At 39.8% G+C, this 16,890-nt stretch overlaps 1 protein-coding gene across 3 annotated transcripts; it reads right to left on the reverse strand.

Annotated features, from left to right (window-relative positions):
- Window positions 1–1,125: 1,125 nt before the first annotated feature.
- LOC148319782 (stromal interaction molecule 1-like) lies at window positions 1,126–16,445 on the reverse strand. 3 transcript variants are annotated; one of them, XM_088280242.1, is made up of 14 exons: window positions 16,258–16,445; window positions 15,828–15,923; window positions 10,396–10,526; window positions 10,208–10,322; window positions 9,693–9,804; window positions 9,472–9,587; window positions 7,540–7,714; window positions 6,810–6,987; window positions 6,562–6,729; window positions 6,252–6,352; window positions 5,891–6,126; window positions 3,987–4,073; window positions 3,699–3,762; window positions 1,126–2,430 (listed from the first exon to the last, which is right to left on the reverse strand). In XM_088280242.1, exons 2-14 carry the CDS (start codon window positions 15,919–15,921, stop codon window positions 2,040–2,042), a joined length of 1,968 nt encoding a protein of 655 aa, XP_088136368.1. In that variant the 5' UTR covers window positions 15,922–15,923; window positions 16,258–16,445; the 3' UTR covers window positions 1,126–2,039. The 3 variants fall into 3 exon arrangements, with proteins under 3 accessions (XP_088136368.1, XP_088136367.1, XP_088136369.1); XM_088280241.1 differs by having other exon boundaries at window positions 15,816–15,923; window positions 16,258–16,444; XM_088280243.1 differs by lacking the exons at window positions 15,828–15,923; window positions 16,258–16,445 and adding an exon at window positions 15,266–15,322.
- Window positions 16,446–16,890: the final 445 nt, after the last annotated feature.

Genomic DNA, 16,890 nt, shown 5'->3' on the forward strand with positions numbered 1-16,890 from the left:
ATTTTGCATTATTTCATTAACTTAAACTAGTTTGAGCAACTTTGTACTCAGTTCTACTCCTTTGGGTATAGTATTATTTTGAGCTACTTAAACTTGTTTACACTTCTTTATATATTGTCAGTCACATAGCATAATTGTTTTTTTTTTTTTAATATTAAGACAAAAATAATTTTGAGAACACACATTGGGATTATTTATTTAATGTCCTGTTGGTTACTTGTTCATCCATCTGGTTGAATTTTTTGTTCCAATAGCAAAGAAAAAATACCAATTTGTTTTCTAAATGTTTTTTCTTGTGCTCCAAAATATATTTGAAAACATATTTGAAATATAAGACATATATTAATTAACATTTATTAATTATTATATAATAAATTATTAATATATAATATATAGAAAAGATTGAAAAACTCAAAAAAATATTTTTTCTTGTGGTCCAAAATATATTTGAAAACATATTTGAAACATAATATATAATGCATATGTATTAATTAATTATTCTTTTTAATTATTATATAATAAATTATTAAGATATAATATATAGAATATATTGAAAAACTCCCAAAATTATTGAAAAATGACTTAGGCAATTATGCTATGTGGCCGACAATATAGTTCACTAGTTACCAGTGCTTTATATGCAGTTGGCTAATTTCCTTTATATGATTATTTCAAACTATTTTATATAAAATAATCTAGTCTATTTTGTATTGGTAATCATAATTTGAACTACATGACATACATTGATCTTTTTTGTACATTGAGCTCAAGGCACCACTGCCCTTTAAACCTTCGCACAAGTGTCATTGATTCGAGAGACAGGAAAACAAGAGAACGATTCGAGATGCACTTCTCAGAGGGTAAACAATTTCTGAAGCGGAACCTCGCAGCTCTGAAAGATGTCTCCACCTTTCAAGGAAATTGAGACACGACACCCTAGCGGACGTCTTCTTTCAGTTCTCCTTTTGCATTCCTTCACTTCTGCTCATGAAGCTTCCTACTCGTATCTTGTAACACAGCGATTTTCAAAACGTGATGTGGTCCCATAGTGGTATACAAAAGAATCACTAAATGAAATCCTCAAACTGTCCATCATGTAACAGAAGATGTAACACTACATGCAGCTCAGTTGTATTTAACTTTATTGTGCAATACATTTGAACTGAATTGCTTTTGAAGTGGTGGGTTACAATATTAAATATATAAAATTCAATGTTGGTCATGATAGTGGTACTTGGAGAGCACAGACTTTTTTTTAGGTGGCACTTATAAAAGTAAAAGTTTGAGATCCTCATTTTTTAATTTAAATAAATAAAAAAACACACACTGCTGAGTGGAATTAACAAGACTCAAAAACACTAAAGTTGTCATTGTGATTGCCGTTACATTATTTATTAAAGCATAACATTTTAAATAACACTAGTTTTAAAACGTCTACAAAACTGGACATGTAAGTAATGAATATTTTTGACAAGCCGTTTTCTTTACATAAATACTTTTCACTTTGTTCAGAGTAAATATAGTTGGATTTCACATCCTGCCTCAGACATGACGCACACATAATCTGATTCATGACTTACTATATATGCGTGTGTGTGTGTGCGTTTGTGTACCTCTGCATGCTGCCTTCAGATGTCAACATATAAGTGTGAAAACTTGAGCTTGATGATTAAGATCACTGGTCTTCTTATGCTGCTGACTAAACACAACAAATACTACTTTCAAGTTCTCACTTAACTCATTCAATCCATAAGACATACAGGTACGTTTTCAAAAACGTAGTCCCCACCTCCCAAAGACGTATTTATACGTCTTTCTTTTTATATCATTACACAATATTCTGTTTGCCTCGCAAAATCAGTCAACATCCAGAAAAATGCTGGAATTGAGGGGTTCCTCTAGTGAAAATTTCTGGGATTAAATGAGTTAAGCACTCCCTAAAATAACAAAAGCAATTGTGTTGATGACTTTTTTTGTGAAGGTACAGTTTTGCCACCAACAAGTAGAGAGTGAGAGTTGTTTGTGACTCATCTGTGATGTCACTTCTTCTTCTTGAAGATTTTATTGAAAGCGTTTCTGCGACGGCCGCCCCCGGACGCCTCGCCCTCCTCGCGTCCGTCCTCCATGGGACTCCACCTTGGGGGCGTGTGGACGGCCGAGAAGAGGACGGGGCTGTCGGTGGCGTCGGCTGTGATGCACAGGGAGCGAGTGGAGCAGGAGGAGGCGAGAACAGCAGCGGAGGTTCCCCTGAGCTCTCCGAGGCTTGAACTCTTTTCCAGGCCTCCTCCTACTCCTCTAATCCTGGAGCTCTGACCTTGCAGGGGCTGAAGCCTATTGGACAAGAGGAGGGTCTTGGAGTCGTAGGGGCTTCGTGATTCACTGTGAGAGTGCGGGAGGGGGGAGTCCGAGTCAGAGCGATCCATAATGTCCCTGAGGGAGAAAAGGAATAGGATGATATCATAGGTTGGATTTACACTACATGGCTTTAAAAGACAAAATTAAGATTTGTTTTGCTCTCAAATGGAATATGCATCATCCACTCCCAAAAATTGTTACAGGTATTAAATCGGAATTGGGCACTGCAATGATAACTTCAACACATGCTTAAAAATAATGGCCTGAAAGCATGATGCTGTTTAAACACAGACCGGATAAAACATTGTGAATTATGATTTGTTAAGGCTCAAATCACTGAGCTCGCCTGAAAACAAAGTACAGTGGAACTTCTCAAGTTGGAACACAAGCCTGGAAAAAAAAAATCTTTACTTTTTTTCTAGCACATCAGTTTTTTGAGATATTTATATTTTTGCTTTTCAGTTTGACCTACAAAGGATTGTGCAAGATGGATTTTATCATGCGTTTTAATTTATAGCTGTGATGTTTCAGGAATAAAAATCCCACCTGTTGCTGAACACTTAATTCCTAAATATATTACTATAAGACATAAATAATAATAATCTAATTTATAAAAGTAATATAATTATTATTATTAACACCGGATGTACTAGAGAAAAAAAACATGGGTGGATTCAGAATCAGTGCAAGAAAATAATCTAGAAAAATACATACGTGTATCTCTGATTAAAAAAAATGGGGTAAAAATTTGTCGGCCAGTGTTGTTAGCAAATATGTTGCCTTCCAGTTCAGAGGCCCCGCTGTACTCTGATCTGACCAAGAGGGTGATTATATTGTTAGTTGGAAGTAACTTAAATTATTGGTTCTTGGCTGGTAGATACAGGGAGAGTACAAGTCAGAAGCACAACATGTCAATGCTACTTTAGTGCTCCCATAAACAGCTCACAACAGTAGGAACACCACAAGCAGAGCTGGGGGCGCGGGGATAAAGCAGAAAAGGGTACCCCGAGCTGCCTGAGCGACAGCGCCGCCTCCAGCTTGCCGCCGCCGTAGATTGGATGAGCAGAGAAGAAAAGTGAGCCGTTCCCTCAATGTAGGAATTGGGCGTTTTGGAGAGAGGAGGAGGAATAGGGTGGCGAGAAAGTGAAAACAGAGTAGGGTGAGTAATCGAGGCCGGGTAGACTGAAGGGTGAGAGAGTGAAGAGGAGAGAGGCGGCGCAGGCACAGGGAGGAATTCCAGCTGGCCGATGGAGTGGCTGCGTTTCTGCCGTGTGTGGCCCCGGGGAGAGCTGGTAATTAGGCCACACCCATCCTGTTGATGAGGGACATTTCCGTCTACCAACCTCTGAGAGCTGAACATCATAGCGGAGTCTGCCATCCTTTGCTGCAGGGGCATCAGACTCTGAGCTGGGAAATACAAGAGTAATTTATGTATTAATGACAAAAAGGAGAGAAAGTCAAATTATATTCACCTCGTAATAGTTATATTGCATTTTAAGTTCATCCTGAAATTTCATGAGAAAGCCCAATCTCCCTAACTTTTTGTGAATAATGCAGGTAAACATTGCTCCATTAAAAATGCACATTGAGGACATGTGTTGAGTGTTGATGGTGGAGAGGGAGGGGCCAACCAGAGAGCTTCCACGGTGATTGGTTGTCTGCAATGCTGCTCAGTGGCCAGAGGTCGCTCACTCGTCGGTCCATCTGCCAGGCTGCATCTGGAGGGAGCCAATTAGGAAAGAGGTGCTAAGAGACAGCTAACCAGAGAAAGAGGAACAAGGAAATGTGCTTCTTCATTTTAAATGGTCCTTTTCCACTGCTCTGTACCTGCTCGATTTGGCGCGGCTCTACTAGTACTTGACACTTTGCCAGTATAAAAGTGTCTAAGTCCAGCATCCACCATGATGAAGTACTTTGATGCAAACTTTTTCAATTTCACTGATCAAGACGAGACTGTCCATTCTCACAAATCCTTTACTGCAAACTCTTTCTAGTTCAGTGTCATCACGAAGCACCCATCCAACATTAAGAAGTGCTTTCACGTGGACTCCTTCAATGCTACACCCTCGCTGTGCAAAGGAGAGATTTGGCCGCTCCTTCCTACCGGCTGCTGTCAGACTGTTTAAGAAGAACATTGGGTTTAGTCTACAAACGGGCGGGCATTAGTGAAATTTTGCAGTCCTAGGATGCAATACACACTACTTGAGTGTCCTGAAAGGCGCTTCAAAATCTAATTTATTATTATTACTACTACTGTACTTTATATTGACCAATGCTGTATTTTGTTTACCATTGCAGTATTTTTTTATTATTGCAGCATTTTCATTTATTTCCCCTCTGTAGCATGGAAAGACCTAGGGAGTGTTTCTTCACACTTGTATATGTTGTGGGATGCAAGTGTGTATATACATGGGGATTTGTGTATATACGTGTATACTGTGTATATACGCATAGGTTTGCTTTTTCTGAACGTCTGCTGCTAATGTTATACATTAACGGCTACATTATCCCGCCACCACTGTGTGATCTATATTTTTGCTGCTTTAACACAGCAAATTTCCCCATTGTGGGACTAATAAAGGACATCTTTAATTTTAGTTATCAAGAATAAGGCTGGGTTCAAAAAAAAAAAAAAAAAAGTAAGAAAAAAATCGATAAATTGATATTAATCGTTTTCCTTTCCATAGCCCGATATTGATTCAGAAAACCATATATCGATACTTTTAATAACGTATTTTCCCCCATAAATTTACATAATTTTGCATATCACGTGAAATCTTGTCTCTTCACAAAAGTAGCGTATCAAAACAAAATGGCTGAAGCAGAGAAGTCAATGCCAACAAGCACAAAGGCAGATGTATTTATTGTTTTGATCAGGTCATGTTAAATAAAAGGTACATGATTAATGTAACTGCATTGGCTTCAACTCTCAATGTAAATATTTTTACCAATGCACCTAGTTACATCAAGCAGTGTGTACTCATATCAGCATTGGTTCTTCTGAGAATACAAAAGTAAAACGTGAAATCCTTGATTGAATCAAAAATCAATCAAAGTGAATCATGAATCAAAAATCTTTTGATTTTGGAAATTCGAATCAATACCCAGCCCTACTCAAGAACGGGCCATTATTCATGGTGATGAGTTTTCATGAGGATTTTACATTTACATTTACTTTACATTACTGTGACCGAGAAGCGCCGATCCTGCATTATCGAGTGCTTTAATGTGGACCCTTTAAAAAAAAAAAAAAAAAAAAAAAAAAAACGTAAAAAAAAAAAAATCTGATCAAAACTTCGACTCCAACTTTTAATGACTTTAATGTCAAATCAATTATTAACATGCCCTAGCTTAGACTTCGCTGTTGGACTCATATTGTGTTTATTTAGACCTAATAGCGACAAAAAAAAAAATATAATTACAATAACATTTTAATTAAATAAGTCAATATTTACACAATGCAGAGCTCATAATCTTTCTGGAATCAATGCAGAGTGATTTCACTGTTGACAGCTCAAGTAAAAACTCAACTCACATTTCAGCGTCCCGGGTGACAAGATGTCCTCATCCATGTCGTCCAGGTCGTCAGACAGGAGGAGGTGCTGCGGCGTCGCCGGTCGCAGGCCCAGAAAGGACGGGTCCAAATTAAGGGCGGCAGCCAGTGCCCCAAGACCCGGGTTAGTGACCAGACAGAAACCCGTCAGGGACTCGATATTCTGCCAGCGGTGCAGCTTCTCTCGCAACGCTGCCGTCACATCAGCCAGCGCCTGTCTGGAGGAGTCATCAGGATGTTGATTTGAGGTATGCATGACTGGATAGGATATTTTACAGATGCGTTCTCTTGTGACATTTTGACAAAGTATACTGTCGCGTATCATCGGTCAAAGGGCACTAACTTGGCAGAAAGGATCTTGTGGTCTACGTCATCTAATGAGGAGCTGTGAGCCACGTGAAACGTGCCAAACAGAGAACTCCTCTTCTTCTTGATCTTCTCGGCCTGAAATATCACCAAAACCATCGTCATTACGGTCATGGTAGGGGTTGAGAGTGCTGACGAAACTTCTCAGTCGGGCGACAACATACATTCCCTTTTGGGATATACTGTATATGCTCTGCTACAATGTATTTATTTAGCTTTTAAATATATCTTTGAGGTCCGGTGCCAACTGGTAGTTGGGGACCATTGACCTAGCGTCATCAACTCACCCCCTCTCTGGCTTGTAGCAGCTGCCTCTCGGCACTCTGCTTCTTGATGTTGTAGTACTGAACTTCCATCTCGTGCGTCAGTTGCAACCACGTCTGCAGTGCGTCCGGCGGCGACCAGTGAGCCCGCGACTCCAGCTCCCTCTCTGCCTTTTTCAGTGCCATCCTCACCTGCGAGTACATGTCATCAGAAGTAACATTTTCCTCGTGTGACTTGCGTCTAGGTACCGAGCTGCGGTGTTATCCGCAACCTGCTCCAGTTCTTCCTCGGCGTACTTCTGGCGACTCCTCTCATTTTCCGTCCCCTCGCGGAGATCCCGGAGCCGCTGGGCTTCCTGCTTGGCGGTGTTGATCTCGTTCCTCAGCTCCTTTTCCACCTTCACTTTCTCCACCTGAACGCAGCGCTGATCCTCCTGGGCCTTTTGCAGCCTCACAACAACAAATGCCACTTATGTTATTCAGCTTGACAAGGCAATGAAATACAGTAAAAGACACTAATTGAGCCCTACCTCAAATAGTAAGAAAATAACCCAAAACAAGACACAATATGTTCATATGTACACAGCAGGTGGCGCTGTGAGCTCACTGTGTGTGACATGGAGAAGAAAGATAAGCGCGCATGAGAACACGCCACACACATACATGCACACACGAAAGGAAACAGTGTCATGGGCACATTGCCACCTGTTTGAGTCCAAATGACTGACACTGGATCAGTCGAGCAGCTGAATATACGACAATAGAACGTCATTGTGACGGAACAACGCAAAGGAGTCTGTAGCATTAATCCCATTTTGTGTGTGCACGTGTGTGTGGATGTGTGGGCATTGGACAGACTGTAAAGCGAGCTCCTTGTCTCTCTTTGTCCTTAAAAGGAGTTTAATCTGGAATCTTCTTCACTGCTCATCGCCACACTCGCACACACTCACATTTGTGAGCACCCTCAAGTCAGTTCCCTTGGTTGATTTTCTTTGAACTCACTTCTCCTGCATGTCCAACAGGCTCTGCTCGGCCCTCTGAAGACCCTCCAGATCCTTCATCAACTTGCCCAGGTCGTCCCTGGACCTCCTTGTCTGGACATATGCAAACCAGCAGCCACCCAGCGCTGCAAGGATGGACACGCCCAGAACAAGGTCCTTCCACCGGTTCTGCCGGCCTAGTTTCACGCACAAAAAGATACACGTACACACAGAGTTACATAAACAGACAGGAATAGATGAGGGTGTCATGGAGTGATGGAGTGTTTGCTAAAAAGAGGATTTCTACAGTGGTTTGAACCCTGAATGCACTATAAATCTCTTCTTTATTTTTATATGAAACTGCTGGTGTTTATTAGTTTATTATTTATTATTGAGAAGTACATTGAGTGGGTCCTGAATTTACAAGTTCCATTTATCACTAGTGTAGTCTTGGTCTGAAGCATCCCCTAAATTAAGCTGTTGATGCCGAGTTCCAGAGCAGCCCGGCAGATAGACTTTTACTGGCTTTGCACGAATGTCTGCTCTTGGAGTTCAGTGATTTTATCAGTTGTGGTTGCAGCAGAAGAAAGAAAGAAAGCGTACAGTGACTCTTGGGACACACCGTTTATGAAGTACTGTATCTCACAAAACTGTGTGCACCCCGAACATTTACACACATGTAAATAATTTATTATATCTTTTCGTGGAACATGAAGAAATCAGACTGGTAATTAAAATGTACAGTGTACAGCTTGTATAACAATATAAAATTTACTGTCCCCTCAAAATATGTAAAATCACAGTGTTGTGATGCAATATTTGGTAACTAAAGTGAGTACACCCCTAAGTGAAAATCCCCAGTCTAGGTTTTAAGTATCAGTATTTTCTGCGACCGCCATTATTTTCCAGCACTGTCTTAACGTGGAGTTCAGTTTGCAGGTGCAACACAGTGGTGAGGGGTCAAGGCCTTCAAGACTTTCTCTACTGGCCTAACGTAATCAAGAAATCATGATCATATTCTTCACATTGATGTCATATTATATCCTAGTGTTGAATTAGGTTAGACTTTTTATCCAATCAGAATTCAGCTAGCTCGTGTTGCCAGGTTGATTTCATAATACCAGTAGCAAGCAATATTCATCCAAGGCCTTCAGATACAATCATGCGGGCGTCTGTTCTGTGTAAGGAGGCTTTTTCAGTTGATAGTTGCAATAGCCAATCAGATCACGAGTTGATGACAGTAAGGACTTCTTGCTGTCTCTACGTTGAAGGCGATGAATGCGTCTTGTGATTGGATACTCACTCGTGAGGGGGCAGCGCTATGCGGAATCAACACACCAGAAAGTTGTAACTGGTGACCGTTCGAAAATCTAAAATATATTCTTGCTTTTTTAAACCACAATGGCTGATGGAGGGAAAAGTGTGGATTTTGAAGGTTATTTTCAAGACGGACCTTCCAAGAGAAGTTAGGTCGTCCAACAGACACTCAGTAGTGCGTAAGTCACACTTACGGTAAGTGTGTTTCTGTATATTACTTCTAAAACCACGGTGTCATAAATAATGGTAATATGAGGGGTATTTATTCATGTCGGACTAAGTAGTACTTCACTGAAGGCCTTCGTGTGAAATGCATGGCCTTCCACTGCTGGAACGTATGCTATTTGTGGAGGGTTGAGAATAGACAAATGCTCTCTAACCATCGGTTCAGTAATATATGTCCGCATCCCTGTTCATGAAAACTCTGTACTAACATAAACCTGTTCCTGCCAGAAAAAAAAAGTGGGAGACCAATGCTGTAAACCACTTCTTACAATTTTGGACACAAGACTGCCACCTACAGGTTTGGAGTGGAACAGTATGTTAAGAATTGTTTGGCCTGGGCTGAGGTCTGCTCTCTATCTACCAAGTGCCATTGTAATGTGATGTTTGGCTAAACAGGAAGTGTTAAGCATACCTGGCGGCGGCCCAAACAGCACAGTATCCAGTGCCTTTAGCTGCAGCTTCTGAGCATGACTCCGCTCTAAAATTCTCAACACTAACCCGGTCAGGGTAGTGTTTTTCACCGCCAGCCTGGTGGAGAAAGACAGGGATGAAATCACAGAGTCAACAACGAGCACTCAAGCTCGGTAAACGTCTCTTCACAGGCCGGATGCTACGTGTACAGGTGAGCGTTACCTTGGTAACGCCTTGCCGTCCAGCTCGTGTTTCCGGAAAGTTTCGCCATACTGGGGGAGCTCCACACTGAGCTGCAGCCACTCCTCAACCTGCTCAACTGTCCAGTTATACACTGAACACATACAATAATACATTGCTTTACAAATCTATTAGACTCAGTGTAATTTTTATTCTATAGCTACTCTGAATTAATAGCACTGCTTTCATTAGCAGTTCATAGACTAGTATGTAGGAATCCAGAGCATGTTTTTAATTTCAATCTTAACTTCAATTTGCAGAGAAGTTGTGACCGTCTAATATTAAAACGATTACTATTGCTAGACTTCACTTGAGTGACTTGCAGATTTTGTATTCATGATAGCATTATACTGTACCTGTATTACTTACAAAAATTGTATTGTAAATAATCACATTTCCTCTTTGTGTGTTTAGAACAGAGCTGAAAAGTACTAGAGATTTGATCTTTCCAGTAAGCACAACCCCCTCTTCTCCCTCTATCCTTTTAATGGACTCACCCTCTGAGTTCTTCCAGGCGTCCCACATGTCCTCTAGACTAATGTGCAGGTCTGCACGGTGGAAGCTGCTGTGCTTGGCTTTCGAGTCGTGATACTTGAGATCCTCGCGCAGGAACTGTCAAAAAGTTGGAACACAAGTCAGGCCAAAAACCCTCAAGTGGCTTATTCCTTTTTTTTTTGGGTGTCACCTCATCCGTCTCGGCCGTGTCCACTGTGCCGTCGGCATCGTCGTCCATTTGTTTGTGAATGCTGCAGATGGCCTCGAAACTCAACAAGGCGTTCTCGTCCTCACAGAGCTGCTGGTCCATTGCGCACAGGTCTACAACACACCAGATTTATAGCACACAATGTAATCTGCTCAAGTCTATGGTTGTTTTAGATTTGAATACTGTATGTATAAGCATGAACGCATTTGTGTTCATTAACCAATCACGTTCAAACTCCAGTTAAATGCGAGTAAGCACACAAATTTAAAGCACCTCTGAATAACCCCAATAAAGTTCAGCTCTTCTAGTAGGCTTTCCTTGATATTTTTATTGTCACGTCTTTAGGCACAAGCCTTGGTCTTTTGTGGTGTTGACCTCATTTCAGCCATTTACAAGATTCAAATGATTTTAATAGATGTGATTGTAATATTTATTAAACAGTTTACTTACAGCCACAGCATTATAACAGCACAATCTATTGACCTCCAAAACGAGAGTGGTTTTAAAAATTCTACATTCACGAGAACAATAATCCTCAATTTTCAATTAAATTATTATTTTTTTTAATTTATGGCAGCACAACACACTAGTGCTTCGTAAATTTGCTATAGTTGAATGGTTCTGAGTTGACTCTCAATTTGGGGTTTGTGCAGGTTTTCTTCAGTTTCTGGACCACTCCAAAAACGCTTATTGGGTTAATTGAAAAATGATGGTGTGAATAGTTTTGTCTGTATCATCCCACCGTGTATCCATTACAATCACACAAGTTGGTCCAGGGTACCTAATAAAGTTGCTAGGAAAAAAAAAACCTATTTTTGCAGCAGTATGTCACACTGCGATGAAGGCTGGTTCTGTTTGTTTGGTCGCTTCCTGCTTGCTGTCTTTTGAAAGACTGACTCTCCTCTCGTTTCAGGTCACTGTCCCCCACCCTCCTGTGCCAGTCTGATTGTCAGCCCCGCCCTGGTTGTCCCCATCTGTTGCCCCTCACCTTGTGTTTAAATGCTCTTAGTGTTCCCTTCGTCCCTTGCCTTTCGTCCTTGTGTGTGTACGCCAGCCTCTTGACACAGATCTGACCACAGCCTTAACTGTTTTGACTTTCTGCTGCTGAGTGAGTTTTTTTTTGTATGTTTGATAGTTTAGCCTAGATTTTGGTAGTTAAAGTTTACAGCCCCCCCTACCCCTTCCTGTTTGGTGTGATTTTGTGTTACTTAGATTTTAATCGTTTAGAGCAGGTGTGGGCAAACTACTACACATGCGGACCGTTAAATGTTTTAATCCGGCCCGCAGAACTTGAAAAAATATTGAATGAATAAACCTTGTTATTGTTTTATTTTCTAATACTGTGGTTTTTCAAAGACATATATATTGTTGTAATGCTTTTGTTCGCTTTCATTTATAATTAAATGTATTTTTTTTTCTCAGATGATGTGAGGGTACCAAAACACTCCATCCATCTGCTCCTGCTCTGTAAAAAATTTAGAACCCATTGTGGCCTACTAATCAAAAAGTTTGCCCACCCCTGGTTTAGAGTCTCCAGTTGTCAGGAATGTTTTTGTTATTTGTTATTCTTTGGCTCTTTTTCCTCCACTGCAACGTTAAATAAATAAATTTGTGTTTTTTCCTAGATTGGAGTGATTGATTATTTAAATTTTCAAAGCTAGAATAATTACATAGCTTGTTTATTTCCTCATTAGCCCTCAAATAAATCTCGCCTTTTTACTCTGAACCCTGTAAATGCTGACCTGTGTTCAAGCCTCATATTGACAGTAATTGTTAACAGTTAGGTTAGCATCCAGCCAACCTCATGCCTTCCGTTAGCTTGGTCGGCATGACAACTGACTTGCGTTGGACACATCACAGCAGGAACTTTATGCCTACATTTGGTCATTTGAGCCTCTTGAGAGAGTCTCTGGAAGATCACTCAGCTGTGTATATGCGTGTCTGTGTGTGTGCTTGCCTGAGCTCACAATCCATAATAGAAACTACAAGGCAAACACACTTTGTCCAGGTTTGAAGTCATAAGGATTCATCTGGGAAACAAGGGAAGGCTAACTTAAACAGACTGTAAATCATCAGATACCTTTCCAAGTTAAGCGCATGAATGCACACCAGCCAATTTATTTATACAGCATATGAATGACTTTGGGAAATACATGGATTCTTGAATTGAAATAAGGACAGCGAGCCCACATTTATTCGCAGTTCACGATAAATGAATTCAGCTATTTGTGTTGTTTTTTGTGAAACTCAAACACAAAATGGCTTTAAAGCCCTGACTAATAGGATACCTGAATGGTGTCAAAGAAGTACAGTGGCACCTTGACTGCCCTGACTTAAGATTTTTTTTTTTTAAACTGAAGTAAAATGAATTGAAAACTTGGTTATGGTTGTTCATGGTTCTGTCCACTAGAATACTAAGTGATGCTTAACTGTTCATCTTTCATAAAATGTATGGAAGGCATTTATGACATCCGGTAAGACGACCATAACCGAATCAAAAGACTGTTTTTGTGCTGCTGTTTTGATGAGCAACAAAGTTAATGTAGGTGCGTAAACAATGGCGCCTATGACCCGAGAAGGTTAAAAAAAAAATAAGGGAGGTCTCTTTGTGGGAGGCATTTATTGGTCCAAAGTGGATCAGAATCTAATTGGGGGAAAGTGCCTAGATGTTGTTTGTTTGGACAGTGGAAAAGCTCTCTGCGGCCATCAACAATGTCCATCAAGTTGACCCATGGTCAACTGGGGCACTTATACATCACAAACAAAAAGAAAGTGGGGGTGCTCTAAGGTAAAGAGAGACACAGAGGTGAAGTGACACCAGCATTGCGTTAGAGGATTAACGTCAACAGCTGGGACGATAAAAATAAAGAAGCAGCAGGAAGGTCAAATCAAAGTCGGAGTTCGTTGAACACTGATGACATATTTCGATGACATTTTACTCACAAAATTGAGACTTTGTTTAGCATCAATTTTCGGATTAAATTTGGAAAATTTCAATCCATTCGTTTTCTAAAGTACCCACCTAGTGCCGTGGCTGAAAGGTACTGAACTGCACAATCGCGAGGAAAAAAAAATATATACAACCGTACTGTAGACTGACCCTGACAAACGTAACCAACTGGTCACAACAGAAAAACTCTGACCCCTCGTGTTCGTAATGGTTTTGAGGTGCTGCACTGTAGTAATTTTTATTGAACCACAAACAATTACCTCAAGTATCAAATAAGAACTGAGTGCCGCTGTTACTTAATAATAACAAGAGAGGAAATGGATCATAAAGAAGAGAATATGGAAATTTGTGAGACTTTTGTCAATGATCGCGCCATTCATTGGCTTCGCGTTGACTCTCCACACTTCGCTTTTTAGCCACAGGTATGCATGTAATTATAAAGTACAGTATATAAAAATAAATAATGACGTATAAATGGTTACATATTTTATATATATTAGGGCTATTAAAGTTAAACCATTAAGTTTGGAGATTAATTCATATTTTATAGAGTGTGAGAAAAATAGAAATCAGTTACCTCAGTTTTATTTACTGTGTGGTAACTGACCTCTGCTCACTTTGCAGCCAAACTTAGAGAGTCACAGACGCAAAGACAAACACATATATATATATGTCTGTGTGGCTGCCAGGATGGCCGAGTGGTCTAAGGCGCCGCCGCGTTCAGGACCCAGTCTCCCTGGGTTCGAATCTCGAATTTCCCCATTGTGGGACTAATAAAGGCAATATTATTATTATTATTATTAATATATATATATATATATATATATATATATATATATATATATATATATATATATATATATATATATATACATACATACATACATACATACATACATATACACACACATTATCTGATCTGTTTCTCCTCACGAGGGTCGTGTGTGTGTTGGAGCCTATACCAGCCATCCTCGGGCCATAGACGGGGTTGCCAGCAATCGCAGGGCACACAAAAACATACTACCATCCGCAATCATAATCATATGTACACTGTATGTACATATATACACTAATATCTACATACACACACACGATCCCTAATCCTAAAATCTTTATACTGTGAGGCAGACATCCTAGGCTACTAGGCAACTGTACTGAACAAAAATTTACCTAGAAAAAAAAGTATAATGTAAAGAATATTTTCGAACATTCAAAAATGGTGTTTAAATGAGCTTTCATTTTCGCACACTCAATAGCATCTTTGGGAATGCTAACAAGTAATGTTCATTTTGAATCTCTTCACTAGAAAATTATTGAAAATACTTTGAACACAAAGTCTTTACTTAAGGAAGAATCTATTTTTGTCATCACGTTTCCTTCCTGTGATGCTGTTTGGAAGCTGTAGTGAGTTGCTATCGCTTCTACACACTCGTCATGTCGTCATCGTATGTAAATGATTTCCTTTGTAACACCATCTGAACATTTTTTCCCTGAGCTACACAAGAAGTGAAGTATGTACATTGACTTTGGATTTTTTTTTCACATAATCTTACTAGTCATTACCTTTAGCATAATAAGATAGGTGTGCCAACATTTTGGCATTATGCTCAAAATGACTTGAGGCTTTAACTGCTGGCAAAGGTATATCAACAAAGTATTGTGCAAAAACCATAAATACATAAATACTCCTGGATCGAGTCAGCACTTGAGCACTCCATTTTTTTCTTTGACTTGACATTAAATCAGAATGCTAGATAGTGCAAGTGAACTCATCTCAACTCACTTCACAACAAGCAGCAGTTTAGCACATAAAAAAGGTTTATTGCCTCTCCCACTTGAGGTTTACTGTCACACTAAACATTAGAAAGAGGATTACACTGCATATTCACAATAACCACATACCTGCTCTTAAGTCTTGTGGAATTGTATGCTTTTGTCTGAATTTGAACAGTCAGATGAAAACTTAAATGTGCATCGCCTTTCCAATAGTTGGACATTATCTAGGAGAATTACAATTAAGAACATATTGAGTTTGTTTATTTTGCTGCATGAAAAATAAACACTTATTTCATTAGATAAAAAAAAAAATCATACATCCATATTGCATGATTTTACAATATTGTGCAGCCCTAATAATATAACAATAGTAAAGGGCATATATTCTTTATCCTCTGGATATGAAGGTCTACTATTACTGCAGCTTAATGAGGACCAGCTCCTTCCTCCTCCTCCATCTCAGTGCCTATGTTATACTGCCACCAGGTGGCCAAGACGCTCACACCAGGAGCAGCACAATGACCATAGAATTGAAGCAAAGAATGTGTTAAAAATTGTTCAATTCAGGACGCTTAATGTAAATAATCGGGTGGGCCAGGTTAAAGAACAGAGCCATACTTTTCCTAACATGGGTCTAGAGGAAATAATAGTAGGATTCAAGCAGTTTAACCCCTACCTGAGGCTGTACCTGAATGGTCATGTTGGTTGTGCAGGTGGGCATGGTCACTCTTGCCCACCCGGGCGCTCAGGACACACACCAGCCATAAACACACTCGCGCCATATCTGGTGAGGACAGACAGAACAGGAAATGGTCAAAACATCTGCTTAAATGAGAAGTGTAACGCTCCACATATATAATCACACTGTAGTGCAAAAAGAACAAAAGCCTAAAAAAGACAGCTATTTAAAAAAACTGGACAACTTTGTTCCAAACCATAAACGGGGTTGATTTAAACTGATTTCGAGACAGAGAACTCCTCCCCCAAACAGCAACATCTTACGTTTGCTGAGAAAAAGACTGTGCTGGAGGTCAGACTTAAGGAAGCTGTTCAACTTCACGTCAACATTCCTTGAGGAATGTGCCCACAAACGCCTTTAAACTTAAGTCATTACTCACATGTGCAGGGTGGCCTCCTCACTAATCCATCGGGAGCTGTCAGATCAGGTCCGAACGAGCGGACAAGGGGAAATCATCAACAAAGCGGCACAGATGATGATAACACTGTGACTTCTTCGGCAGTCAAATTGAAACAGCTGCAGAGAAAGTAAGAAAAAAAAACGCAGCCAGAGATCCGCCTGTGCTGCCTTCAGGCGCCCTCACCAAAATATGTTGCGACATGTTTCGTGTCATGTTCATTACGTTTTTGTTTGTGCGAGCGACATATTAATTCTTGCCAGGTGAATATTGTTAGAAATTTGAAGAACTGCATTTGCATACAGCAGTCATTAAAAAAGTAGTACTGTTTAAGTAAAATAAATAACTAAATAACTAAAAGTCTGAATCATATGAGAATAAAACCTGACTGCTCCATCTTCTAACTTACATTTATAAAGATACAGCTTTATTCAACGAATATTATTTACTGTGTAAATAATGGAATAAAGATAAAGATAAAGATGTCCTTTATTAGTCCCACAATGGGGAAATTTGAATATTATCACAACATTGATTTTCTTCACAAGACTATGATCTTTTCTTTTGAATTATTAAAAAAAATCATTATTTTCAGGATTTCGATTTTTCCCCCCT

This window comes from Idiotropiscis lumnitzeri, chromosome 17 (genome assembly GCF_059441095.1).
Source record: "Idiotropiscis lumnitzeri isolate Australia: NSW breed Sydney's pygmy pipehorse chromosome 17, RoL_Ilum_1.0, whole genome shotgun sequence".
Taxonomy (NCBI): Eukaryota; Metazoa; Chordata; class Actinopteri; order Syngnathiformes; family Syngnathidae; genus Idiotropiscis; species Idiotropiscis lumnitzeri.